This window comes from Leopardus geoffroyi, chromosome C1, assembly GCF_018350155.1.
Source record: "Leopardus geoffroyi isolate Oge1 chromosome C1, O.geoffroyi_Oge1_pat1.0, whole genome shotgun sequence".
NCBI classification, from domain to species: domain Eukaryota; kingdom Metazoa; phylum Chordata; class Mammalia; order Carnivora; family Felidae; genus Leopardus; species Leopardus geoffroyi.
Window position 1 is genome coordinate 11,147,666 of NC_059328.1, and position 24,752 is coordinate 11,172,417.

The window sequence follows — 24,752 nt, forward strand, 5'->3', positions numbered from 1 at the left end:
CGTAATGTGAACATTTGAGAGGCAGTTGATGGTTAGGGATCGGACCACTCTCGTAGCTACTGACATACAATGCTGTGTAATGAACGCCCGCAAAACTTCAGTGGCATTCCACAATTACCTTTCGTGGCTCACGTGTCTAGGGTCAGCCGCTAGGTGGGTGCACCAATCTTGGACGGGCTTGCCCAAGTATCTGGGTGTTGGCTGGCCCTTGAGGCTGGCCTCAACTGGAACACCTCTACTCTCCTCCATCTGTCTGTCATCCTCCATCAGGCTAGCCTGGGAACGTTCCCATGGCGATGCAGAAGTACAAGGGAAAGCAGCCCGATCGTAGAATGCTTTTCAGTTCTCTGCCGGGATACGTCTGCTAACATCCCGTTGGCCAAAGCAGGTCACATGGCTGAATTCAGTGTCAGGGCAGGATATGGGTGGGCACTGCAAGGCACATGGCCAGAGGGGCGCCTGGCTGGCTCCATCAGGTAAGCATCTGACTTCGGGTCAGGTCACGATTTCATGATTCGTGAGTTCGAGCCCCCATCGGGCTCTGTGCAGACAGCTCAGAGCCTGAAGCCTGCTTCAGATTCTGTGTCTCCCTCTCTCTCTGCCCTCCCCCACTTGCCCTTTGTCTGTCTCTCTCTCTCTCTCTCTCTCAAACATAAATATTTAAAAAATAAATTTAAAAAGGTATGTAGCCAAAGACATATGGATAGAGGGAAGGGAAGGTATTGCAACCATTGCAATCAACCCTACAGACCATGTAGTCCAGGGGTCAACAAACTTTATCTAAAGCAAAGGGCCAGGTGGTAAATAGTTTAGGCCATAAAGTCTCTGTCACACCTACTTAACTCTGCTGCTGTAAAGGCAGCCCTAGGGGCGCCTGGGTGGCGCAGTCGGTTAAGCGTCTGACTTCAGCCAGGTCACGATCTCGCGGTCCGTGAGTTCGAGCCCCGCGTCGGGCTCTGGGCTGATGGCTCAGAGCCTGGAGCCTGTTTCCGATTCTGTGTCTCCCTCTCTCTCTGCCCCTCCCCCGTTCAAGCTCTGTCTTTCTCTGTTCCAAAAATAAATAAACGTTGAAAAAAAAAAAATTAAAAAAAAAAAAAAAGGCAGCCCTAGACAGACAGTATGTAAATGAATGAGCACGATGGGCGTGGCTCTGTTCCCATAAAACTTTATTTATAAACATTGGGAGGGGACCAGATTTGGCCTGTAGATAGTACTTTGTCCGTCCATGATCTAGAGGCTAGGTGACTGTTTCAATGTCATACAGCTAGCTGATGGAAGAATCAAGACAAAACTTGAGGCCTTCTGACCCTAACTAACTGCTTTTTCTCTTCCACTCAGCTAATAATAACTAATAATTCTAGCTGCCATTTACTAAGCACCTACTATGTGCTAAGCACTGTGTTGAAAGCTTTCCGTCACAATCTCCCTTAATCTTTCTTAATTTTTTAGATGTTTATTTATTTTTGAGAGAGAGAGACAGAGACAGTGAGAGAGGGAGGGAGACACAGAATCGGAAGCAGGCTCCAGGCTCTGAGCTGTCAGCACAGAGCCAGACGCGGGGCTCGAACTCAGAAACTGCGAGATCATGACCTGAGCCAAAGTCGGACACTTAACTGACTGAGCCACCCAGGCACCCCACGATCTCACTTAGTCTTTACTCTAAGAGGTAGATAATATTACCAACCTCATTTTCTAAATGGAGAAGCACCTAGAAAGAACCAGAGCTGAGATTCTATCCAGATCCAGAGTCTGAGTTCTTAACCACTGTACTCAACTGCCTCACTACTGGCAACTAGGCTAAGCATTAAGAAAGTTTTGTGTAAACCTTTGTCCTGTCCCCCAGAGGTAAAGAACTTATAAAAAGAAAACAAGTTGAAATGACTCCTTTAATTAGTCTTGTCTCCCTCCCCCCCCTCCCCGCCCCCCATCAGCTTCAGTTTCCTTTCCTCTCGTTTCAGATCAAGATCCACAGCTCTCAGGAAGCTCAGCAGTCTTTCATGCAAGAGAAGCTGCAGGAGCATCTGGCAGAGAAGGAGAAGCTGAATGAGGATAGGCTCCAGCAAGAGGAGAAGCTGAGAGACAGAATCAAGCAGCTGTTGGAAGAGAAGGAGGTAAGGCGGTCCCTGTCATTGTCTTTACTCCTGGAAAGTGACGGAGTGGCCTTTTCCGAGGGCATGTTCTTAGAGGGAGAAATCTCAACAACTCCTTGTTCAGTGCTATGGAACTAAATTAATTAAATGAGTGAGTAATGTTGGAGGAATTAACATGAAGCTTGAGTTCTAAAACTCACAGCGAAATTGGCTTGAAACATCGAGGTTACTGAAATTCCTGGAAACGGTAGCTTATTTGCTGAGATATCGCAATTGATTTAACAAGTTCAGGTCACTGTTACAGGTCCTGGTTTGTAAGTGACGGACCGCTTCTAAGGGTGTGCGGGACCGACTTCATATTATTTCCGTCTTCCGCTCTCATGTACATATCATAGGAAACAAATGGACAAAATGGCTACTTACTTTTCTAAAACCCAAGCCAGCGAGGAGATACTTTACAGCAGCACCTCTCAAACTTAAAGGTGCCCACGAAGCACCTGGGGAGGCTTTAAAACGCAGATTCTGACTCGGCAGGTCTGGGGCACAAACTGGCATTCTGCACTTCTAACAAGCTCCCAGCTGGTGCTGAGAGCACAGGTCTTTAGACTGCCTTTTCAGCAGCAACGTCTTAGAGGAAGGTTTTCCCAGAGTTGCCCGATAAGAACCAACTGGACACGTGTTAAAAATACAGATTCTCGGGCCCCAGCCCAGACCCACTAAATCAGAATCTCTGGAGAAGTCCAGGAAACTGCGTTTAATGAGTCGATTCTCATCTTTGTCCTATATTCGGCCCTTTTTGATGTTCAGGGACGGCCATGAATTTACTTCACTGCCATCATCCTAGATCAGTGGCTCTTGACTTTGGCTGTGCTTTTGTCAGTTAGATTAAAAAGTGCCAGCGCTTTGCACCTCTCCCCCACCCCCATCCCCAGGCTCTGATCTAATTGAGGCGAGGGTGTGGCTCATGCACTCGGATTTCAAAGTGCTCCTGGGTGGTTCCAGAATGCAGCCACGGGCGATAACCACTACAGGCTGCCCCTGCCTGCTCCCACCCACCTCGAGACAGCCGCCCCAGATCTGCTGGACCCCAGCTCTTCCCCCCCCCGAGGCAGATTGCACCTGCCAGTTCTGACTTCCAGCTCGGACCATGCCTCTCTGTCACACGTCAGCTCTGCAGACCTCTCTGCCTCGTTAAGCCTCTGATTCATGCCCGGTTATTTCAAGAAATCTCTCTCCTCCTTCTACCTCTTTTTTTGTTTGCCCCTTTCTCTGCCTTTCTGCCTTTTATGAAAAAAAAAAAAAAAAAAAAAAAAAAAGGACTAGAAAGACTAAAAAGGGAAGAACCATCTGACCAAAATTGTACGTAAGGCAGTATTAATAGCCTTAAATCCAGATGAGTCCATTTCGAAGGTCAATTAGACGTAGAAAAAGCCAGTGTGTCATTCGAGAGAGAGGAAAATAAAACCAGAAAGAGCTGGAACTCTGCAAAAGCCTCACAGAGCTCTCCCCCTGCTTCCTCGCTCCTCCCTGATTACCCTCTCCCTTTCCAAATGTCTTACTTTACTTTTAATTTGGGGTTGACTTTTTCCACTGTGGGTATACGGTATTTCCGCCCTACCATGTTCAACACCAACTTGGGTACCAGCCTCCCCGACGCGCATTTATAGCCTCAGTCCTGATGCAGACAGGGTTTCAAGGGCTGGCTTCAAACCCCCTTTAAACAGAACAAACCTCGGCACACACCAGCCCACGAGGACCAGAGAGCACGGTCAGGTGCCTGCCCCGACAGCACCCTTGCTCATGGTCATTACTATCCTGCTGAGGGTCATCATTCCCCAGACATTCAGTCGATCTTCTTGACCCAAGGGACTCATCTGAAAGTCCTGTTGCAGACTTAACTCCAGGGGTCCCAATTTAAATGAACCTTCCCCACACCATACGACCCCATCACCCCCACCCTTTCTCGAAATACGTGTGTCAGAATTCATTAGTCGAACTCCTTCTCACACATCCTGACTTGTTGAGGACACTCTTTCACTAGTAAGAAATTCTAGGTTCTGTCATCGAGCTAATACTTTTTTATCACGAACGGTTAACAACACGTAGGTAACAACATGTAACAACATACAACCATTTGCTCACACAAATGGTTTAGATTGGGGTCAGCGAACTTTTTGCAGGAAGAGCCAGATAGTATATATTTTCAGTTTCACAGGTCACACTGTTCTATCGTGACTGCTTAGGTCTGCCGTCGTAGTGCGGGAGAAGTCCTAGGCAATCTACCAACAGGGAGCAAGGAGGTATGCCAATAAAACTTTATTCACAAAGCACAGACAGCAGGCCAGATTTGGCTAGTGGGCCCTAGTTTGCCAACCCCAGGTTTGAAACACAGGCTCTCGAGTCAGATGGATCCGGGTTCGAATCCCTGTTCCTGTGATTTACTAGTAAATTTGGCAGATTCCTCAATCTCTCTGTTTCCCCTTCTGCAAAGTGAAGATCACAGAAGAACTAACCGACCGACCCTCATTAATGAATGGTGACCACGTGCCAAGCAGTTCACGTTCAGCCTCTTGTCTGCCCCTCACGCTCACCCAATGCAGGAAGCACCGTTTCTGTCCCCGTTGTACAGATAGCGAGACGGGGGCTTCTCTTGCTTCTGACCTGCCCAAGGTCGCGCACCCAGGAAGGACTGACCTGGGACTCTGATCTCGGCCTGCTCTAGATCCCCTGCTCCTAGCTGCCCACAGTCTCCCCCCCCCCCCCCCCCCCCCGCCGTGGGGTCATTGTAGCAGTAAAGAGCGAACCCGGGCAGTGGCTGGCACAGAGTCCAGATTCCTGCCATGGTAACTGTGTCTGTTAAAACAACAGTCATTGACTTTCAGGATTTGGAGGAAAGCATTGCTCAAGAGAAAAACAGAGCAAAAGAAGCATTAGAAGAAGAACAGAAGAGAGTCCAAGAGCTGGAGAATCGCCTAACCCGCCAGAAGAAGGTAAGCAGCTGGGGGAGACAGTCAGCCTGAGCCCCGTCAAGATCCTGCCCCCAGGAAGGACCGACCTCGGGCTCTGATCTGAGCCTGCCTGCTCTGGGTCCCTTGCTCCTAGCTGCCCCGTCTGCCCCGTGGGATTGTGGTGAGCAGCAAAAAGCTACCCTTGCAGTTCCTGGCACAGAGTCCAGATTCCTGCCATGGTAACTGTGTCTATCAAACAATGGCCATTGGATTTCAGGTTTGGGAGGAAAGCATTGCTCAAGAGAAAAACAGAGGGAAGGAAGCATTAGAAGATGAACAGAAAAGAGTCCAAGAGCTGGAGAGTCGCTTAACCTGCCAGAAGGAGGTATGCAGTGGGCGGGGGGGGGGGTGGGGAAGCGGGCTCAAGCCCAAACCTGGCTTGAGGGCCACGTGGCAGTGAGTTCCGAACCACAGGTGATGGGGGTAGAGCGTGACAGAGCTTTCCTCCAGCGATCAGTCCTTGGGAGGGCTCTGCTACCCCGGGACGCTTGGGAGCTCAGGGAGAGAGCTCTGGAGTTGTAACCTTGACAGCCAGTCAGAAAAATTGTAAACAGCACAAAATACAGTCACAGAGAGGACTTGGGAGACAAGTTGGGGCTGGTGACCTGAACATCTTCGGCCTAGAGATGATGTCCCAAAGCATAGGTGTGGAGAAGGTACCGAGTCCCGGGACTTCAGGGCTGTGTCAGTCCTCCAACGACATCCTAAAATCATCCAGCCTTCAGCTCCACCATTAAGGAATTTTCGACAGGCCAGGCAGTCCGTCCCAGTGGTGATGCCTTCGGCTGGCAGAAAATTCTTCCTTTTGGTTAAGTGCCTCAAACTCATTCTCCCAGAAGAGCATCACTGGCTCCTGTAAGACCTGTCCCCCTCCTCGTCCACATGATAACCTTTCATCTGCTTGGAAATAGAGACACCTGCTCCTCTCCAGACCCGGATGCCCTTGTGTCTCCTTATGTGCATCCCAGGGTTGGAGCCTGGCCTTGGTCCCCTCCCCTGACCTGTCCTGTTGTCCAGAAGTCACAGATTGGCTGCTCACTGGCTGGAAAGGGCCTGTGGACATGTTAACGTTTGGCCCCAGAGTGTTTTATTTTGAGTTCATAAAATATACTTAAAAATCCAGATTTCCAGGCACCCGGGTGGCTCAGTGGGTTACGCGTCGAACTCTTGATCTCAGCTCGGGGCATGATCTCGTGGTTCATGAGATCGAGCCCCGCATCAGGCTCTGCGCTGACGGTGCGGAGCCTGCTTGGGATTCTCTCTCTCCCTCCCTCTGCGCCCCACTCCCACTCGTGTGCATGCCCTTTCTCTCCCTCAAAAATAAACAAACATTTTAAAAAATCCAGATTTCCTTCCTCTCCTGAAAAGTCAGCCAACCTGGCCCCATTTCCACTTGGTGGAACTGGACGGGAGCTCAGCCAAGTAGCAGTGATTTCCCACAGCCCTCACCACACCCTGTTGCGGTAAACGCAGCCCACTTTAGTGCCGGTACCTGTCTGGCCTCTGCAGATGTCTGAGTTTGCAACCCATGGGCTGTTTTCCTCCCAAACCGGACCCAGTTCTCTGGCCGTGGTGGCCCAGGCCAGGACTCTGCTCCCTCCTTGAAGACTTCATACCTGTACTGACGTTCCCACGCCAGCTTTGGGGCAAGCGCCGTTACATTGTCGACACGGGTTTATCTTGGGGTCACCCTTGGACCTCGAGGTCTCTTTCACGCACTGCTCTCGTCAACTCTTCAGTCGTGAAGCAGCACAGAGGCCTTGCAGCCAGACGAGACACAGGTTCGAATCCCGGCTGGACGACTTACTGGCCACAGAGGTCTCAGTACCTCCCTTCTTTTAAACGGTGGCCGTGAGGCGTTGGCGGTCACGTGCAGCGAAGTGTTGGACCCAGAATTGCTGCTCAGTAAGTGTCGCCGTGATCACCACTTGTGTATCTTGTCCAGGCACTTCATTCCCATCAAGGCCCTCCCTACCCTCACTCCTCAGAGGAAAGTCCTCGCCCACCCGCCGCGGGAGGCATAAGGTCAATCTGATCTGATCCAAGGAGGGAAGATGTTTATGTCCCAGGTCTCCTGCACAGCCGTGCTCTGCTGCCCCAGGTAAACAGTGTCACTGAGGCCTGGCCCTGAGTTATCTCTCCGGGGGCAGTGACAAGGAGCAGAAACTCCTGAGGGTTCACGGGGGCCAAATGCCACCAAGAGGTCAACGGCTCAGCTCAAGAGCCTGGAGAAGGCCCTTGAATTTAGAGATTTTGAGGTCACAGGGGACTTCAGGAGAGATATTTAAGGAAGCGCAATGAGGTCAGCCTCACAGCGGGGAGGAGCCTCACCCCAGGCCCAGGCAAACGTCAGCCCACCTCTCCTGACAGAACCTGTCGGCAGTTTCTTTCTTTCTTTTTTTTTTTCTCTGGGGTTTCTTGACGCAGATTCTGAGATAAAAGTCCCAGACACAGACTTCAACCAACCTCAAACTGGTATTTGATTTTTCTTTTTATTAGACCTGCTGCCACATTTCCAGATGAATCTTTAAGGACAACAGAATGCTAGTTCATGGTGTGGGTTTTGAGGTTACCGCTAGAGGTTAACTCCCATTACCTGCCCAGGAACTTGGGAGCAAAGCGGCTGAGGGGGACAGAGCCTGTGTGTGTGAGTCACGCAAGGGACAATCTTCTTCTCCTTCAAAGGAGCTGCCGAGAGGAAGGTCCTGAGTGTAGTTGTGAGATCAGAGGCCGTGGAAAGAGTCGAAGTCCCTGGGAAGTGGCCTCAAGTCTCTTTCACAAATTACAGGAAAATGTCTTACCGGAATCCCACCTCACATGTTCAAAATCCATGATGTTACTGCCTTTCTGCTTCATTTAGGTGCTATGGGAACAGCTGAGCATTGGGATTTCTTAAACGGCTTTTCACTGCAAAATATATAGTATTTCAGCCATGTTACGGCTTAAAAACGCCACGCAGGCTGACCTGGGACCCTGACCACTGGTTATATAACGGAAACCAGGTTCCGAGTTCCAGACGTCTTGCAGCCAAGCTGATGCTTATGACTCAACCCCGTTGAAAGTTGAGGCGCCATTTCTGGCAGTGACTGGAAACAGGGGCCTCGCCAGTAATCCGTATCTTTGTGATTTGCATGAGGCCATTTAACTGAATAGCTTATCAGCAAATAACTTCCTAAATAAAATTCCGCGAGCACAAGCACCTAACCACACTCTCTTCCCTCCGTCCTCTTAGAGCCTCACTTGTGAGGTTCACCCCCGCCCGCCCCTTCCAGAAATTGGTCTGTTGTGGCTCATGAATGTGGGACACTGCCCTCATCCTGAGGCCTGATTCTCTTTAAGAGATTTATTTCAGTGATAGGAAATCCACTATTAATGAGCTTCTCCTTCTTATCAGAGAGACTGCCTGGCACAGGGACGAGAGCTCAGACTCCAAAATAAGACGGGGGCGCCTGGGTGGCTCCATTAGTTACGTGTCTGACCTCTTGGTTTCGGCTCAGGTCATGATCTCCTGGTTTCGTGGGTTCAAGCCCCACGTCAGGCTCTGCCTGGAGCCTTCTTGGGCTTCTCCGTCTCTTCTCTCTCTGCCCCTCCCCACTTGCGCTGTCTCTGTCTCCCTCAAAATAAAGAAACTTAAAAAAAATTTTTTTTTTTTTTTAAATAAAAAAAAGACCTGTTCACTTGCCCCTCACCGAGGGCCTCTGTGCACGCGCAGGGCACTTTTCCTCTGCCCAGGGCTCAACCCCTGACCTCACCACCAACAGACTGCATGACCCCGGGCCTTCACCGTCTGTTCCTCGGTTTCCTCATCTATAAAATGGGACCACCGACTCCTCCACCCGGGAGAGGGTTCGCTGGGTGTGAAGTGCCAGCCACGGGCCCTGGCACGTGATGCCAACCCAGAGTTTTAGCTACTATCACCATTAGCATAATGAGCAGCGTCCCCCCCCCCCCCCGCCCCGACCCCAAACGTGCAGGCGTCAAAAAGCCTGGTCATTGATTTTCAGGTTTTGGAGAGCAGCGTGGCCTACGAGAAAAGGAAAGCAAGGGAAGCGATAGAGGCAGAAAAGAGAAAAGTTCAAGATCTGGAGAACCACTTGACCCAACAGAAGGAGGTATGAGAAGCAGAGAGAGAAGTGGGGCCGTCCAAACCCCTGCGGAAGGAGCCCCGAAGCCAGGCGCGAGGCCGCGATTCCGTGCCCGGACGTAGAGTCTGGCAGGAAAGTGGGCAGGCACTGGGCAGCACGCGGCCGAAGTCACACCCAACTCACTAGCCGTGTGACCTGGGGCAGGTCACTTAGCCTCCTATGCCTCAGTTGTCTCCTCTGTAAAATGGGAGTCGTAACAGTCCCTGCCTCTCAGGGCCAAGCGGATTGATGTATACAGAGTACCTAGAACCGTGCCTTGCGTGTAGACGCTCGGCTCCCCAGGGAAGAGAGACGCACTCCGGGAGAGAACCCTTGGTCTGGAGTCTGGGTCAGTCCCTCCGCCAGCACCTTCCTCCTCCTCATTCAGAGGTGTTCGTGACACGGCCCAGCATGGCTCCTGGCTCTGGTCTCCCGGCTTCATGACCTTTTGTGGAGACCCAGGCAGTGCGGAGTAAGACGGCGTGGACACGCTCACGTGGCAGTCACACAAATAAGTACCAGGGTCTGGGATGGATGAGAAGATGCGTACCCGCAGGGAGAAAGTGACAGTGATTCGGGCAGGCCCGAGTGCCATGCCCGGGGAGAGCCGGAGGCATCCGCCAGCCCGGGCCTGGGCCCAGCAGCCACGCCTGCCTGGAGCCACCACTGAAGGCCGGCCCACGGCTGACAGGGAGGGTGTCACTCAGGTTAGCCCAGACACCCACACCGTCCTCCGGCCCCCCGAGAAATCAACGAAGGGCTCTCAGGAGCTGGAGGCCAGGGAGAGGCGACCTGTAGTGACAGCTCCACGAGCTGGGCTCCGGGACACGGGGGGCACAGGCACTGGACACGTGCCGGCTCCCCTGGAAGTTCCAGAAACAGGGCTAATGACTCCATGGCTTGTTTAATCCTGTCGCGTTCATCCGTCCACAAATATTTCCTGAGCGCCTGGCACGTGCCAGGCCCCGTGGGGCGTTGGGGACACGGCTGAGCACGAGACGGACCAGGGCCGTGCCCTCCCAGAGCCTCCAGACTAGGCCGGAGGGACAGACACCACATAAGTGCACAGGGTAACCGCAGAGCCCCAAGCCTGGGGGAAGATCAAACAGGCGGGCTAGAGGTGACCACAGGCAGGGGGGGCTCTCTGAGGGGTGACATGTGAGTGAGAGCTGGAGGGGCGACGGAGCACGAAGGGAACATCCGGGGGGAGAAAGTGCCACTGGCTACAGTGGCCCAACTGCAGAGGATGGGGACGTGGCTTCGCCAGGGGGACGGGGGCAGCGCCGTGACGAAGGGAGCAAAGCTGGAACGAGACGGAAGCCAAATGAGGGGTCGGAGAAGGGAGCCACATGGGGGAAAGCAGCAGCGCTTGGGAGGCTACAAGTGTCGGTTCTGGTCCATGTCCCCAGCCCTGCCCTACCAGGCTGTGTGACCCTGGGCAAGCACCTTGCCCTCTCTGTGCAGCCATCTGTAACGTGGCTGTAGAGACAGAACCACCGTAGAGATTTGTGGTGCGGAGTCGTTGTGTTCGTTATGAGCCGCCTACCCGGGTGAGGTCAGAGTCCAGGTGGGGTGGGGAGGGTGGTTTGTCCCACGTGGGGGGCGGGGGGAGGGCAGACAGTCGAGCAGAGACCTCGGCAGCAGGACCCTGTCGGCCCAGGCAGGAAGTGAGGTCAAACTGTTGTCAGCTGCTGTGCCCGGAGGGTCCCGTATACACGTGGGCCGGGGGTGGGGTCTCGAAGCTCGGGGGCCCTGCGGTGGCCGGGCGGTGGCCTTTGTGCCAGACTAGCTGCGAGCATACAAGCAGGTCTGTGCCTCTGGGCGGGCTGGGGTTTTAATCAGGAGGACGCGGAAGGCAGGCTCCGGAAGCCGGGTGGCAGGACGGGTAGGTCGGGACCCAGGTGCCCAAGCGTGCGCCCCCGCTCCCCGGTGGCATGATGTCTGCGCGCTGCCCGTCCTCTTCCTCCGCTGCAGTCCCCGTGTGCTCACGGGTCAAATGTGGGTGACCGGGCAGATGCCATCTGGGGGGGTTGCGGATGAGATAGCACACGGTGGCCGGCACTCACGTTGCCGGCCTTTCGAGAGGAGTCAGCATCGTCGTCATTATCTTCAACGGTGACGAGCCAGGCAGCGCGTAATCCCACGGGGCGTGCGGAAGGGGGCTGGCAGCCTCTTACGACTGGCGGGGCGGGGGCCGGACCGTCTTAAGCAGACTTGGCAGTGGGAAAATGCCAAGCTCGTGCCGGGAGGTGAGTCAGAGCCCAGGTGGGGTGGGAGGCCCGGGCAGGGCAGGGCAGGGCAGGGCAGGGCGGAGGGAGGCCGCGGACACCTCAGGGACGTCGGGAAGACGGTCCTCTCCAGGGCCACGCATCCCCGGAGCCTCGTCCCAGCCCCAGCAGTCGTCTTCCCTGTTCCGATTTCCGATCCATTTTCTTTTTGCCAAATAACGTACATTCGCTCAACAAAATGTGGAAGATACAGACCAGGGGGAAGAGGGAAATGTAAATTGCCATAATCTCAATCCCCCAAAATAACCGCTATTTACATTTCAGTATGTATCGCTTCAGGGCTTTGTGCATATATGCATAAATTCAAAATATTTTTTGGTGAACTTTGTGTTTGTACGGGAGCACAACGGCAAGAATTCCAAGCAGCAAATGAGAGTTTTCCAACCCCCCTGCACCGCGTACCTCCTGGGCTGGTGTAGGCGAGGCTGGGCCTCAGTCCCCTCCCCGTCCCCAGACCTGGGGGCTATATGTTCTCTGTTCCAAACGGTCCTGCACATCCATTTGTGGACCCAAGCCTTTGAAGGCCAGAGACTGAAGCCACAGGCATCAGGCCTGCTGGGACAGGAGGCGCCCCTCCCCCCCCCCCAACTCAGGCTCTCCTGCCCCATCTCCCAAGAAGCCAGGTACTTCCCAACAAGGGCCCACACTGATGCCAACACAGGCCGGTGCAGTTGGTGGCCCAGCGCCAAATGCCTGGACCCGACCACTCACTAGCGCGTCACTTCCTGAACACAGCCCAGAAATCCTGAGTGATGAACAACCCTCTCCGTTACGCGGTGACTAACCAGACACGACCTCCAGGTTCTCGCCGTGGCGGGCGTGCCGAGACTCGCATCCCTCTCTCCGATGGGTTGCGAGCATCCTGTTCCTTGAGCCCTCGCTCCCAAACCCTGACTCACTGATCTCCGTGATTAGCAATCCTGGCTTCCCTCAAGGTTCCGTGGTCCCTCCTTTCTCAAGTACGCTCCCTCAAACCAGTTGTCTCTGACTTCCAGATTTCAGAGAGCAGCATCGCCTACGAGAAACACAAAGCAAAAGAAGCCATAGAGAAGGAAAAGAAAAAGGTGCAAGATCTGGAGAACCGAATAACCAAGCAGAAGGAGGTAAGAGTCTCGGAGAGGAGCAGACACGGAGGAGCCCAGCACGGTTAAGAGCAGGGATCTGGAGGCAGGAAGGCTGGGTTCAGATCTTACCTCTGCCACTTGCTGGCTGTGCAGCCTGAGGCAAGTTTCTTACCATCTCTGTGCCTGTGTTTCCCCACCTAGGAAATCCAGGTGATGCCAATAGATCAGCCTCATCGACTTGTGAGGCTTGATCGCTAACAAGCACATCCACACATAAAAAAGCACGCAGCACTCAGTGGATGTTCTGTGTGTTAGCTGCTTTTATTATTTATTATTGTTATTATTATGAGTCCGCATCTAGGAAGTGGAGGGGCAGAACCAAACCCAGGACTATCTGACTCCAGAACCCTGCATTGTCCCCTCCTCTCCCTCCTATCCTGTGCGTGGGCTCAGCTGCCTGGGGCCGAAGAGGGGATGTCAGGAGATGGGTGCCTAAATTGCCAACCACCTCGACAGCGATGTCTCCACCGGAACTTGTCATCGTGATTATCACGACCTTCCCAGTCAAACTGCATTCACGATTATCCCTGGGAGCAGCAGACACAGTGGGAGCACAGGCTTTTGCACAGGACCCCATCTTAGGCACCTCCTAGCTGTAGGACATAATTCACTCCTCCGGGGTCCCAACAGTACAAGGGACACACACACACACACACACACACACACACACACACACACGAGTTAATATCGCAGAATTCAAGGCAAGGGACTAAACACACAACCTCACCGTAGGGGGTTAAATTTAAATGCAGGTAAATACCATTTCAAAGGACTTTGAAGACCGGATGGGACTAAAAATGCCTTTGAGTCCATTCGCATCACTCTTCTGATCATTTTCTTTGAAGAAAGTTTCCCCAACATTAGCATGCATAGGATCACTTGGGGTGGTTTTCAGTGCCCATTCCCTGGGCCTCACCCCCGGGAAGAGAGAGATTTGCAATCACTGTCTATAGGGTGGACTCACCAATCCCAAGGGGACTGGACGAGCCGCCCAAGTGATGTGCTGTGCTTGGAACAACACTACTCCAGAGCAGTGAGTGTCAGTAAACCACATCCGGATTAGCATCCGTCCCGGGCACTGCTTTTTTTTTTTAAGTTTACTTGTTTATTTTGAGAGAGAGAGAGGGAGCGAGCATGAGCGGGGGAGGGGCAGAGAGAGGGAGGCGGAAGAGAGAATCCCAAGCAGGCTCCACACTGTGGACACAAGGCCCAATGTGAGGCTCAGTCCCACGAAGCGAGACGTCATGACCTCAGCCAAAATCAAGCGTCGGATGCTTAACCAACTGAGCCACCCGGGTGCCCTGAGAAATTAACATTTTTCAAGTAGATTCGTCAGGACATCAAATGGATCAGGAAGGAGGTGGATGCTAAAAACAAAAAAAATGTGGATCAGTGAACTTGATGAACCGTCACAGGGTTTACTGTAGCAGTTACAGTGGAAGGGAAGACACAGGTGGCTGTACAGCTGTCTAGATGACAATGGTCCGAATCAAAACCACAATGAGATACCACCTCACACCTATCGGAAGGGCTAACATTAACAACTCAGGCAACAACAGATGTTGGCGAGGACGCGGAGAGAGAGGATCTCTTTTGCCTTGTTGGTGGCAATGCAAGCTGGTGCGGCTACTCTGGAAAACAGCGTGGAGGTTCCTCAAAAAACTAAAAATAGAACTACCCTACGACCCAGCAATGGCACTACTAGGCATTTATCCAAGGGATACAGGTGTGCTGTTTCGAAGGGACACATGCACCCCCATGTTTATAGCTGTACTATCGACAATAGCCAAAGTATGGAAAGAGTCCGAATGTCCATCGATGGATGAATGGATAAAGAAGATGGGGTATCTGTATACAATGGACTATTACTCAGCAATCAAAAAGAATGAAATCTTACCATTTGCAGCTATGTGGATGGAACTGGAGGGTATTCTGCTAAGTGAAATTAGAGAAAGACAAATATCGTATGACTTCACTCATACGAGGACTTTAAGAGACAAAACACATGAACATGAAGGGAAACAAAAATAATATAAAAACGGAGGGGGACAGAACATAAGAGACTCTTAAGTATGGAGAAGAAACAGAGGGTTGCTGGAGGGGGTGTGGGAGGGGGGATGGGCTAACTGGGGAAGGGGCACTAAGGAATCTACTCCTGAAATCATTGTTGCACTATAGGCTCACTAACTTGGATATAAATTTAAAATAAAATGAAATGAAAAACGAAACGAAACGAAATAAAATAAAATAAATATTTCAAAGCACGGCCAAAAAAAAAGAAAGAAAGAAAGAAAGAAAGAAAATGGGCTGATTGTTCACAGATATTGGGCCATTCTTGGTACTCGACCCTGAGAGGATCTCTCCTAAGGATCATCACATAGCATATCCAACAACATCCTCAACAGCCTTAGAACGACAGTGACATCAGAGGGTGAGGTCTCGCAACAGCCTGCAAGATACCCTAGTGGCATCACACCAGACACGGAGAATCGGGACCCCCCCTCCCCAGGAACTCGCCATTTACCAGGAAAGACCAGGGAAGTACAAGGTCAAAGAACCACCCAGACACAGAGTTGTTTATTCGCGTGCTGTTACACTCGTCTACACAGAAGAACAAGGGAACGATTGAGGTTCGCCGAAGCGGGCATAAGAGAAAGAGGAGAGAAGGGAGAAGGAACGTCAATCCAGACCCGTGCGGACGGTGGACTTTGTTCCTGTCCTTGAGGAAGCTGCCGAGCTGCCGGCAAGGAGCAGAGACGCCGGGCACTGTCCTCTGCCCTGGGGCGGCTTCGTGGCCCATCAAAGAACCCGTTGGCTTGCTGTGGATTCGCCGGGACAGCCGGGGGGTCTTGCCGTGAGCTGTAGGTGACAGGCTGCTCTGTGGGGCATGCCTGCCAGTGTCCTCAGCGAGCACCTTCTTCGGCCAGGTCTGCACCTTGTCCGCCCTGGGATTTCTCAACGGTGACAGCGATGGTAAGGCCCCCAGACAGAATCGGCTGGAGTTAGGTGGCGACACGAAGGGACTGGAGCAACTCCCAGGCGAGGCTCCCACGAGTCACACGGTGAAAAAAGGGCTTTTCCTGTTGTTTTTAAATCCGTTTCCTTTCCCAGTGATAAAAGGAGCAACTATTTGCTCTAAAAATTTTGAAGAAAATTTAAAACTACCCATGAGTCCACTGAGCGCACTTCCCATTAGTGACATTTTGATAGGATTCCTTCCAGACCTTCTACGTGCTGATCATTACTATAGACCTCGACACCCAGCAGTGCATTACAAAGTGACTTACCCTGTTACACTGTGTACGCTGATGTGAATGCTATTTTTTTTTTTTAACTTAATACATTACAAAAATGTCTCTAGGTCATGGAACATTCTTCCAATAACCCGCCATGGACGGATGGATAACCTGGGTTTGCACTCCGTTGGATGGACCCCAATTTATTTACCCCCCCCCCCGCCCCCCGCCCGTGTTTGGGCACTGGGGCTGTTTGTGTTTTCACCGGAGTAAAAACAGCGCTTGGCTGAACATCCCTGCGCATCGCTCCTTGTGCAGGTGTGAGGCGACGTCCTTAGGACAGATTCCCGAAAATGGAATCACTGGGTCACGGCGGGTAAACGTTTTCAGCCTTTTGATGTACGTTCCCAGTGACCTTCCAAGAAGGTCATGCCACTTTGCACTGCCACCAACAGAGTCTGAGAATGCCCGGCGCCACATCTCAAGAATGTATTTTAGGTTGGATTAAAGAACGCTTGTGAGAAGGCTGCACACGCACGGTGTGTTTGCAACTATGCCTGTGACGTTCTGGAAAAGGCAGAAGTATGGAGACAGCGAAACGACCAGGGGTCGGCGGAGGGGAGGGGTGAATGGGTGCAGCACAGAGGACTTTTAGGGCAGCGAAACTACCGCGCGTGATAACATAATGGTGGATTCGTGTCCTCATACGTTTGGTCAGACGCGCGGAGGGTACGGCGGGGAGTGAACCCTCGAGTAAACCATGGGCTTTGGGTGACCGTGAGGTGTCAATGCCAGTTCATCAGTTAGAACAAAGGTACCAGCTGGTGCGGGGTGTGGATGATGGGGGCGGGGCCTCCGGCGGGGGATGAGAGCACACGTAAGAGGGCTCTGCGTTTTGCTCTTGATTTTGCTGTGAACCTAAAACTTTTTTTTTTTTAATATAATTTATTGTCAAATTGCCTAACATGCGGTGTGTACCGTGTGCTCTTGGTTTTGGGGGTAGATTCCCATGGTTCATCGCTTACATACAACACCCAGTGCCCACCCCAGCAAGTGCCCTCTTCAATGCCCATCACCCCTATTCCCCTCTTTACTTTTTTTTTTTTTTTAATTTTTAATGTTTGTTTATTTGTGAGAGAGAGGGAGACAGGGTGTGAGCGGCAGGGGCAGAGACAGAGGGAGACACAGAATCCGAAGCAGGCTCCAGGCTCCGGGCTGTCAGCACAGAGCCCGATGCGGGGCTCGAACTCATGGACTATGAGATCATGACTTGAGCTGGTCAGACACTTAACCGCCTGAGCCACCCAGGTGCCCCAGATATTCCCCCTCTTTCAAAATAAAGTCAAGTAGGAGCGCCTGGGTGGCTCAGTCAGTTGAGCGTCCAGCTCTTGATTTCAGCTCAAGTCTTGATCTCACGGTTCGTGGGTTCGAGCCCCACGTCGGGCTCTGCGCTGACAGCACGGAGCCTGCTCAGGACACTCTCTCTCTCTCTCTCTCTCTCTCTCTCAAAATAAGTAAATAAACTTACAAAAAATAAAGTCAAGTAAATGAACAAAGTTTGTGAAGCCCCCACCACAGGACCTGTCACAAAGCTCACATTCCACGAGGCTGAGGAGGGACTCAGGGAGGAGAGTGGAATTGGACAGTCCGGGGCTGGAAGAGTGGGTTCCAGGAAGAGGAACGCGGCGATTAGACTCCACCTGGCCGGAGCCCAGAGCAAAGAGGGGAGGGCCTCCCTCCAAAGCCAGGGAGGAAGGTGCAGGAGGCAGACCCTGTGGCAAAGGGCTGAAGGAGCTCGGCCCATTTATCCCGGAAAATAAATTTAGACAGAGACGTGACATCCCTCCTCAAATATTTAAAGGGCCGCCTCGTAAAATAGAAGTAAAACTTAGTGCGCTCCAGGTGGCAGAACGAAAACACCTCCTCTCTGGAAGCAAGGGGAGGGGGGCGGCTAGGGTAAACGCTTATTCCTGAATTTCTGTTAATTTGCTGTTTGCTGTTTGTCCAGGAAATAGACTTGAAAGTGCAAAAAGAAGATGTTTTAAACAATAAGTTAAATGACGCACTGGCCATGATAGAAGAGATTCAGAAAACCAAGATGGCTGAGAGCCTGAAAGCTGAGAGCCTCAGCATGAAATTAAATGAAACGTTAGCCGAACTGGAAACGGCCAGGACAAAAATGGTGAGTTGGTGCCTTCCAGGGACGGGAGACTCTTTCCCTCAGTGAAAGATCACGATACCAGGAGAACTCATGATTTAGACCGGGGGCTCTCAGCCTGGGCACTGCTGCTGTTCCAGGTTGGATAACCCCTTCCTGTGTGCAGCTGTCCTGTTCATCACGGGCTGCTTAACATCGCCCCTGGTCTCTACCTGCTAGATGCCAGTAGCATCCTTCCCCCGGTTGTGGCAACCCAAAATGTCTTCAGACTTTGCCCAATGTCCTTTGGGGGGGGTGGGGGGCAAAATCACCCTCTATTGAGAAGCAGTGGTCTAGTCTGAAAGGTAAACAGAGGCTACGATGGCCTCTCTCCAGGCGTTGTAAGATGTAACACAGGGTCCTTACAGCATCTGGCTGAAGGACTGAGCAGCCCCAGAACTTAGTAATCAATGACTATTCCACAGACTTGAAGATGAGGTTTTAAAATTTTAGCTCGGCGTTCAAGGCCCTCCATCCTCGGGGCTCAATATTTCACTCATTTGTCATTCGTACACGCAACCAACAGGTCTGTGGGCAAGGAGGTAATAGAGGCTTCATCGGGCAGAAGCGCCCCAAAAGTGAATTTGAGAGGGACTAGAGTAGGAGAGGCCAGCTCAGGCCGGGGCACACAGTGACCATTACAGAGTCTAGGCTCATAAGGACCTGCGCACGGGAGCAGGCCAGAAGGAGTTCCGAGAAGAGAAATGGCAGGACTCGATAACTGATTGACGGGACATGAGCACCAAGGAGAGGAGGGTGCTGATCGAGACAGCCTGGGCTTCAAGCCAGGGCACCCAGGGCAACGATGGCATATGGGGGGCATGTTGATGGGAACATGGAGGTCACGGTGGCTCTTGTGGGGCAGGGTCTCTGTTGCAGAGAAGATGAAGAGTTCAGACTTAGGCGCAGGTGGGGTCTCAACGTTCGACAGTGCCCCAGACTTTTGGCGGTCCAATAGATGTGGGGGGAAAGCAAGAGAGCCAAGAAACGTGTGGTCGGAGAAGCAGGAGGGGGCGAGGAATGAGGCACTGAAGACGGAGGGGCGGGGCGGCCACGGGAAGGGGTCCGATTCACCACTTGGTGATGATTGGTAGCTTTTGCTTTTGAGAACTACGAATGCCTTGGCCTTTCCTTACAACGTTGTCCATTCATTAATTCAACCAACATGCACCGAGCAGGGATGCAGGCTGTGGGTCCGTTGGTTAACTAAGGCGAGTTTCTGCTCCCCCGGACCTTGCATTCTCGCGGGAACGGGAAAGAAACGAGATCGTGCAGATCACGGAAGATGAAAGAGGATGACGGACTAGAGAGCTGTCTCGGGCTTCTCCTTTAGACAGGCAGTCAGGAAGGGCCTCTCCGAGGAGGCGCCATCGGAGCTGAGACCTGACGCGCGCGAGAAGGAGTCAGCCATGCGAGGAGCTGGGGGAGGAGGGTACCGTGCAGAACGGACAGCCCAGGCAAGGGCCCCGAGGTGGGTCTGAGTCCCGTGCCTGTGGGTGCCAAGGGGGCATCTCGCTCTCGTCGTCAGTGGCGTGACGCCCGGCTCCCAGGAGCACACGGACCCCCTGTTCCCCCAGATCGTGATGGAGGAGCGGCTGCAGCACACAGTGAAGGCCCTCCGGGACGAACAGGAAGCACAGAAGCACGGATTTGAAACCGAAGTCGTGGAATACAAGGAGCAAATCAGACAGCACTCCCAGACGATCGTGAGCCTGGAAGAAAGGCTGCGAAAAGTGACCGCACGCCACAGAAAGATAGAAGGAGAGATTGCAACTCTGAAGGACAATGACCCAGGTCGGTCCAAAGAAATGCCGAGCAGGCGTCAGCGTTCGGGACAGGGCCTGGTCACCCTGCGGGTCCCCATAGGCCGATGGGCGGGAAAAGGCTGCCCCTCGCTCATTTACTGTCTGCAGATGCTCTTTGCTTCCCGTTACACCGCAAGGTCGGGGCCCTCGAGGCCCACGGCAGACAGAAGTCACGGCAATGCGAAGGGACGTCCTTTGTGCCGAGCCAGTGAGCCGGTGGGGACGCACAGGCTGCCGAGGGTATCAGAGCAGCATGACAGAGGGTGTCCTTTCCGCATGAAAACATCCCGCGCGGGGGGGCCTTTCAAAGGCTTCTCTCTGCCCTCAGCAATTCGCGACTTTGTCTAATGGACTTTCGTCGCCAGCCGGTGTTGGTCTCTTAAAAAATAAACCCAAAAGGGGCTGGCAAAAGAACTATGGGGCGCCTGGGTGGCGCAGTCGGTTAAGCGTCCGACTTCAGCCAGGTCACGATCTCGCGGTCCGTGAGTTCGAGCCCCGCGTCAGGCTCTGGGCTGATGGCTCAGAGCCTGGAGCCTGTTTCCGATTCTGTGTCTCCCTCTCTCTCTCTGCCCCTCCCCTGTTCATGCTCTGTCTCTCTCTGTCCCAAAAATAAATAAACGTTGGGAAAAAAAAAAAAAAAAGAACTCAGAGCTGTGAGCACTTACCCCAAATGACCCAGGCAACGCAATACATTGCAAAGACGCTGAGCTCTCGAGGGGAAAGTTCTGGAGCTGGAGGCCTCGGACCAGGGTTTCTCGACCCCGGCTCCACTGACATTTGGAACTGGCTAGGCCTTTGTCGCGGGGGCCGTCCCGCGCACTGTGGGCGTTGAGCAGTGTCCCTGGCCTCCACCCCCTGCACGTCAGCAGCACCCCCCACCCCAGTGGGACTACCAGAACCATCTCTGGACGTTGCCAAGTGTCCCCGGCGGGGGTGGGGGCACGCTCGCCCCTGATTGAGAACCATGGTCTTGGTTGTCAACCGAATTCCCGCCCTGACAGGTGACCCAGGGTGAACAGGGCACAGTGACAAGGGCATGAAGCAGGACTCAGTTTCCCAGTCCAGTTCCAGGTCAGAGGGAGGACGGTTAAGCTGGGACCCCAAGAATGACTACTTCCTTGTGACCCCACGTTTAGCGCAGTCCCCGCCATAAAGCAGACATTCCATGAGCCCCTGGTGATTGAAAGTGAGGGGGCGAGCGTGTGACTGAGGGTGAGGAGTAAGTGGGAGGCGAGGACAGGACAAGACCTGTCTGGGAGGAGAGGAGGGATAGGGAGGAGGCGCGGCCCAGGGCTTCGGGCTCTGGCTGTCACCGGCTTAGCCGAGTGGCCACCGGCAGGTCCCGTCACTCCTGTGCCCGTTTTCCCATCTGAAAATGAGCAGCCGGGAAGATTTCGTGCGCTCGCTCATACGTGGCCGGTGGGTGGGAGCCAGCCGGCGCCACAGAACACATGTGGGGCTTTTTTAGGCAGAGAGGGCGGCGGGGCGGGGAGGCTTGCTAAGCTGGAAAAGACGCAGGTGTTTGAGGACAGCGATGACCCTGGCGTGTCCCCCTGATTCAGCCCAGGAGAAGGTGATGCAGCGAGAGCCCCCAGCGGTGCCTCCGACGGAGACCAGTGTCAAAGACGAAGTGGGTGACACCTTGATGTGAGTACCTGAGGGGTGTGTGCACACGAGGCCGGAGACCCCTGCTTCTGGCCGTGTCCTCAGAGCCTGAGAAAAGGAGCAGAGTCCGGGGCCGTCCTGCTGTTATCTGAATTTCTCAGTTCCTTTCGCAAGTCAGGATGTTGGCATGGAAAGACCTGGGTGGATCTGTGCCCAGATCCCTAAATACAACCCCTTCCAGTTGTGGGGCCCTGGGCCCCAGGTCACGTCACCTTACCGTACCTTAGCTTCCTCGTCTGTGAAAGAAGGGGACACTTGTCATATCTCAGCCTCAGCCCAAATCCAGAGGGGATCCTCTGTTCTCTCACCATGTGTGTGTTTGCATCGCATTCAGTTTTTGTTCTGAGGATTCTTAAAGAACGCGCTTATCCCTTTTGCCGGGACTGGTGTCCCGTGGACGCCACTGATGGAGGGTCACTTGGCGTTTCTACTTGGCCCCGTCCGGGTCCAGGCCCTGGGGGTGCCACCGAGCCTGAGGTGAGCTGACGTGGCCCGTTTCTTGTGAATTTCAGAGGGGATCTACTGGCCGCTCAGAAGGAAATCCTGTCTCAGCAGGAGGTCATCATGAGGTTAAGGAAAAACCTCACGGAAGCCCACAACCGAATGTCAGACTTGAGAGGTTTGTGTGGTGGCCTGTGTCTCTTGACTTCCTGACCCGCTTCGAGAAAGAACAGGCTTAAGAGCTGGAAAGGTTGGGGGCGCCTGGGTGGCTCAGTCAGTTGAGCATCCAGCTCCTGATGTCAGCTCAGGTCATGATCTCATGGTTCAGGAGTTCGAGCCCCGCGTCGGGCTCTGTGCTGACAGCTCGGAGCCTGGAGCCCGCTTCGGATTCTGTGTCTCCCTCTCTCTCTGCCCCTCCCACGCTCGGTCGCTCTCTCCCTCTCTCTTTCTCTCTCTCTCAAAAATAAAATAAACGTTTAAACCGCATTTTTAAATCCCAGTGACCTGCTTTCCTGGGCGGTCACAGCGTTTGTACCTCAGTCAGCAAGACACGTGCCTTATCAGGGGCCACTTGCCTCATCTTCTCCGCCTTGAGATGCAGCTTCTTTGGGGGAGGGGAAAATCTCCTTTTACCTAAGAGGATTTGTCTCTGGAGGCAAAGGCTGGGAGGGAGGGCGGTCGTGGGCCCGCACAAACCCTAGCCCTCCCCAGCTCTGGGACCTAGAGCGGGGTAATCTCTCCACACCTCCCCTGCCTCTGATGCAAAATCACCTACATCACACCTGCTTCCTGGAGTTGGCCGGACGGCAGGGGCCCCTGACACTGGGGAGGGACAAAAGAGCTCTTCTCGCCCCACCCCCACCCCCGCTCTTTTATTTCGGCCTCTCCCGGCTTCTCGTAGCCCTTCTCCTCCTTTCCAGCTCCAGCCTCCGTGAGGCCGAAAGGCACAGGCAGGCTGTCAGGAGATCAAACCAGGTTTAGGGACGTTGACAGAGGGCGAGGAACACTCCTCTTGTCCCCACCTCAAACCCCGTGCACCCCAAAACCTTCAGTGGCATTTGCTCCCTGCGGCTGTAATGGTTAGTGCTCCCGAGGCGTTTACGGCTGACTTTTTCAAAGCGTGATTTTCGTTCATGCTGAGGTCTGAGAACGTGTAGTAGAGAGGCCGCCGAGTCCAGCTCTGGAATCAGGAGACATTGGACCCGGTTCTGGGTCTGCTATTTACTAGTCCCATGAGTTGTTTAGGCAAGTCACTTTACCTCTCTGAGCCTCAGTTTGTGCATCTGTGAAGTGGGGGTGTTCCTGGTAACTAACCTGTCGGGTTACCATGAAAATCTGAGGCCATGCGAGTGCCTCAGTTTGGATTTTCCCAGAGGCTGACCCTGAGGCCAGAATTCCAGAATTCCGAGGCAGGTGGTGTATTTGAGAGGCGATCCCAGGGGGAGGCAGTGGAGGAGGTGCCAGAGAAGCGGGACAGGGACGGGAATAACAGCTGTGCTGTCAGTCAAGGGCAGAGAGGGCAGCTGGGGTTGAGCCCTGCGGGGGAAGGACTCGGGGAGCAGGGTACAAATCAGCCTCCAGGCTGCCCACCTGAGGGGGAGGAAGCCAGTCTCACCTGCCTCGGAGGCTGAGGCTGTCGTACCTGGCAGACACAGGAGGAGAGCAGACTCCGGAGTCCTTAGCACGAACGCCCTTAGGCAAACAGGTGCAGAGGCAGGCAGCTGGAGGTGGGCCAGGGAGCTCAAAATGCCAGAAGCACAGAGGCGGAGTCCTGACAGCTTCTGGAACCTGGGGCTGTACTTTGCTGTAGTTTGCTAAGGTGCAAGCAGACCCTGGCCATTCCTAACGCCCCCGCCCACCACACACACACACACACATCCGGGAGAATTCCTGGAGGGTAGGCCCACCTCGTGGTTCTTGTAGTCCTGGAAGAGCTGCTGTGGCCCTGGCGGAGACCTGAGGCAGGAGACCCCCTCCCCAGCTTTCCTGTTTCTCCCAGGGGAGCTTAATGAAAAGCAGAAGATGGAACTGGAGCGGAACGTGGCCCTGGTCCAGCAACAAAGCAACGAACTAAAAGCGCTCAAGGAAAAGATGGCGCAGCTGACTGGCCTGGTGGAAAAGAAGGACAGGGAGCTGGAGGTCCTCAAGGAGGCACTCAGGTGTGTGGGAAGGTCCTCATGGGGTGGGGAGCCCAGACACACCCAAGTGCCCAGGGAGCCTCTCACAGAGAGGGTACACAGTAAATCCTGGAGAGATGGATGGATGGATGAAGGATGGATGGATGGATGGATGGATGAGTGGATGGGTAGTTGGTTGGGTGGGTGGATGGATGGATGGATGAAGGATGGATGGATGGGTGGGTGGGTGGATGGATGGATGGGTGGATGGGTAGGTGGATGGGTAGTTGGTTGGTTGGGTGGGTGGATGGATGGATGGATGGATGGGTAGGTGGATGGGTGGGTGGGTGGGTGGATGGATGAAGGATGGATGGATGGATGGATGGGTAGTTGGGTAGTTGGGTAGGTGGATGGATGGATAGATGGATGAAGGATGGCTGGGTGGCTGGCTGGATGAATGGATGAAGGATGGATGGATGGATGGATGAGTGGATGGGTAGTTGGTTGGGTGGGTGGATGGATGGATGGATGGGTGGATGGGTAGGTGGATGGGTGGGTGGGTGGATGGATGAAGGATGGACGGATGGATGGGTGGGTGGATGGCTGGATGGCTGGATGGGTAGGTGGATGGGTAGTTGGTTGGTTGGGTGGGTGGGT

General features: G+C 53.6%; 1 protein-coding gene across 15 annotated transcripts in view; it reads left to right on the plus strand.

The window, feature by feature from the left end:
- The window catches only part of FHAD1 (forkhead associated phosphopeptide binding domain 1), a 121,367-nt gene that overhangs the window by 74,945 nt on the left and 21,670 nt on the right, over positions 1-24,752 (plus strand). For 11 of the 15 annotated variants that reach the window (XM_045475731.1, XM_045475729.1, XM_045475734.1 and 8 more), the window contains 10 exons: positions 1,959-2,111; positions 4,973-5,080; positions 5,316-5,423; positions 9,103-9,210; positions 12,506-12,613; positions 17,879-18,052; positions 19,645-19,861; positions 21,435-21,519; positions 22,050-22,156; positions 23,978-24,137. In XM_045475731.1, coding sequence (XP_045331687.1) covers positions 1,959-2,111; positions 4,973-5,080; positions 5,316-5,423; positions 9,103-9,210; positions 12,506-12,613; positions 17,879-18,052; positions 19,645-19,861; positions 21,435-21,519; positions 22,050-22,156; positions 23,978-24,137 — 1,328 coding nt within the window. The remainder of the gene's footprint in view (positions 1-1,958; positions 2,112-4,972; positions 5,081-5,315; positions 5,424-9,102; positions 9,211-12,505; positions 12,614-17,878; positions 18,053-19,644; positions 19,862-21,434; positions 21,520-22,049; positions 22,157-23,977; positions 24,138-24,752) is intronic. The other 4 variants (XM_045475735.1, XM_045475727.1, XM_045475733.1 and 1 more) reach the window with 1 other exon arrangement.